The sequence below is a fragment of the Haplochromis burtoni genome, unplaced genomic scaffold, assembly GCF_018398535.1.
Source record: "Haplochromis burtoni strain Fernald_Lab_line unplaced genomic scaffold, NCSU_Asbu1 Contig_1106, whole genome shotgun sequence".
Lineage (NCBI taxonomy): Eukaryota > Metazoa > Chordata > Actinopteri > Cichliformes > Cichlidae > Haplochromis > Haplochromis burtoni.
The window spans coordinates 40,983-43,530 of NW_024583467.1; the positions used below are offsets into that span (position 1 = coordinate 40,983).

At 42.1% G+C, this 2,548-nt stretch overlaps 1 protein-coding gene across 2 annotated transcripts in view; it reads right to left on the bottom strand.

Moving 5' to 3' along the window:
- Positions 1 to 33: 33 nt before the first annotated feature.
- LOC102299794 (butyrophilin-like protein 2) overlaps positions 34 to 2,548 on the bottom strand; it is a 26,638-nt gene continuing 24,123 nt past the window's right edge. Inside the window, exons 4-5 of one of the 2 annotated variants that reach the window (XM_042216541.1) lie at positions 1,465 to 1,788; positions 34 to 660 (exon numbers count right to left, since the gene is read on the bottom strand). In XM_042216541.1, the coding sequence (XP_042072475.1) occupies positions 284 to 660; positions 1,465 to 1,788 (701 nt within the window). In that variant the 3' untranslated portion in view covers positions 34 to 283. Of the gene's footprint in view, positions 661 to 1,464; positions 1,789 to 2,177; positions 2,275 to 2,548 lie in introns of those variants that run through there. The other variant, XR_006053490.1, reaches the window with a different exon arrangement.

Here is a 2,548-nt window from a genome sequence, read left to right on the forward strand (position 1 = left end):
GCCACCACTGCCTTCAGTGTGTGTGGCCTCCAGACCTGCTCAGGAATGTACTTCTGTGCTACCGACCACTGGGTCAACCCCCTGAACTGTTTTAGGTTTTGTTGAGATGAAATTTTTTGAAGTGCCTCAATTCTATGCTTTATATTAACTAAAATGCCATATAACCATAAAGTGGAGTATTAAGTGGACATGGCCCTGAAAATAAAGGCATTAGACTACGTGTCAGGATTGGACCCTGAATATCTTCATGTTCCTGTGAATACATAGGCCTTAACTAATAAACTTAACACGCACACAAACAAAAACACACGCACACAAATAATGAATGAACAAACAAACCTTTGACTTTGAGCACCACTATTTTCTTTCTGATTAACGTTTCCTTTCTCCAGACTAAACATCTGTATCCTCCACTGTCTGCCTCTCTGGGCTGTTTCAGGGTCAGACTGAGGTCTCCAGTTCTCAGCAGGTCTTCGTTCACCTTCGTTCGGTCTTTGTAAACCTGATGCTGTTCTTCAGGCTGGTCAGAGCCGTTCATATACACGTGGACCTTCCTGTAATTGTCCAACCACTCCACTTTAGAATCTTCAGGCAGGTTTTTTGAGGTACTAAAGGGCAGCTGGATGGACTCTGCCCCATCCTCCACCTCGACCTGACAGACTGAGAGGACAACAAACACAACATAAGCTGTCACATCGTGAAGGAGACGTTGAAATCACTGCTATTTTTTTAAGTGGCTATACATCAATACAACAACACAACCATTATGTCCAAAAACATCAAAAAGAAAATGCACAGAAGTGCAATAGACTACAAAATAATCTTTTATTTGAGTTGTTTTTCTTTTACACATATTTGTAGTTACAAAAATTTCAGGGATATATCCCTCAAAACTGTAAATGCAAAAAAGTTGCACAAAATAGTTTTCAACCACAGGAAATTTATTCTGACTGTCTTAACAGTGCAATCTGAGTTCTAAGAGTCCAGGAAACTATACAGAAGGGCATAAAGTCAAACATGGTTTTCAAAAACACCAGTGAACCTTTGAAAAGCCCTGTAGGGAAAAACTACATTTCCCAAAAAATGACATAATTTCCGATTTTTGCAGTTAATGACAGATATGCGATAGTTCAAGTTAACAACCTGATGATATTTATTCCAATGTAAAAAGTTCTATAAACAGCTGATCGGACTGGCAACGTTTGTCTCTCGATTATAATTTTGGCTGTTTTACGTAATCTTTGCGAAGCCATATAATGAGCCACAGTTCGACCGTGATTTTAAAAAAGTAACGCAAATGGGCTTAAAAGCGTTAAGGACAGACTGCATTGAGTGAGTCACGACACTCATACAATAGACAAAAACAATCAGCTGTTGGTACCAAAAAGCTAGCAGGAAATCTGCAGCAGATAATGACCTGATTTCATTGGCTAGGCATCCAGGGGGATGGGCATCAGCACTGACCTCTGACTTTCAGCTCCACTTTTCTCTTCAGCAGGATGTTTCCCTCCCTGCTGTAGACGGTGCAGGTGTAGGTGTCTGTGTTGTAGTCTGTGGGGTAGTTCAGGGTCAGACTGAGGTCTCCAGTTTTCAGCAGGTCTTCATTCATCTTCGTTCGGTCTCTGTAAACCTGGTGCTGTTCTTCATGCTGGTCAGGGTCGTTCTCATACACGTGGACCTTCCTATAGTTGTCCATCCACTCCACTTTAACATCTTCAGGCAGGTGAAGTGTGGTGTTGAAGGGCAGCTGGACAGACTCCACCCCTGAATCCACCTCCACCTGGGGGACTGAGAGGACAACAAAGCACAACATGAGCTTGGATGGAGACATTTGTGTTGACTCTAACAGGCTGAATGCTGCTGCTTCACTGGGAGCTACACGAACAAACTAAGTAACATATACGGCTACAACATTGTCCATGTGCCAAGACTGCTAGCAGGGTAACATGCTAACCCTGATTAGCATCTCCATTTTAATTCACAGTGTTATTGAAACACTGATGCTTTGTGGGGTTAGTTAGTAAACTGTACATGCTGCTTTCACGTGCAGCATGTACGTGCATCTATAATCATAACTGATTATAGATGAGGACCAAAGAAGGTTTTTACTGAGATTTGAGCTGACTTAGCTTAGCCTGTGTTTGTTCTCATACACGTGGACCTTCCTGTTGTTTGCATCCTTCCACTCCACTTTAGCATCTTTAGGCAGACAAACTGTGGTTTTGCAGATCAGCTGGACAGACTCCACCCCTGAATCCACCTCCACCTTATAAACTGAGAGGACAACAAAGCACAACATGAGCTGTAGTGAAGGTTACTAATGTGTCTTCTTATGACCTGTTACAGAGGACTTATTTCTGTGCTTGTCCTGTTAGACCTCAGTGCACCATTCAATGCATTGATCATAATATTATACTACAGAAAACATGCTGCAGGTTTCAGAGGAATTATAGCTTTTAATCGGATAGATTACAATTTGTTCATGTAAACTGGGAGTCTTCTTAACACGCTCAGCGTGTTCCACCGGGCTCTTTGCTGGGAAAAATAG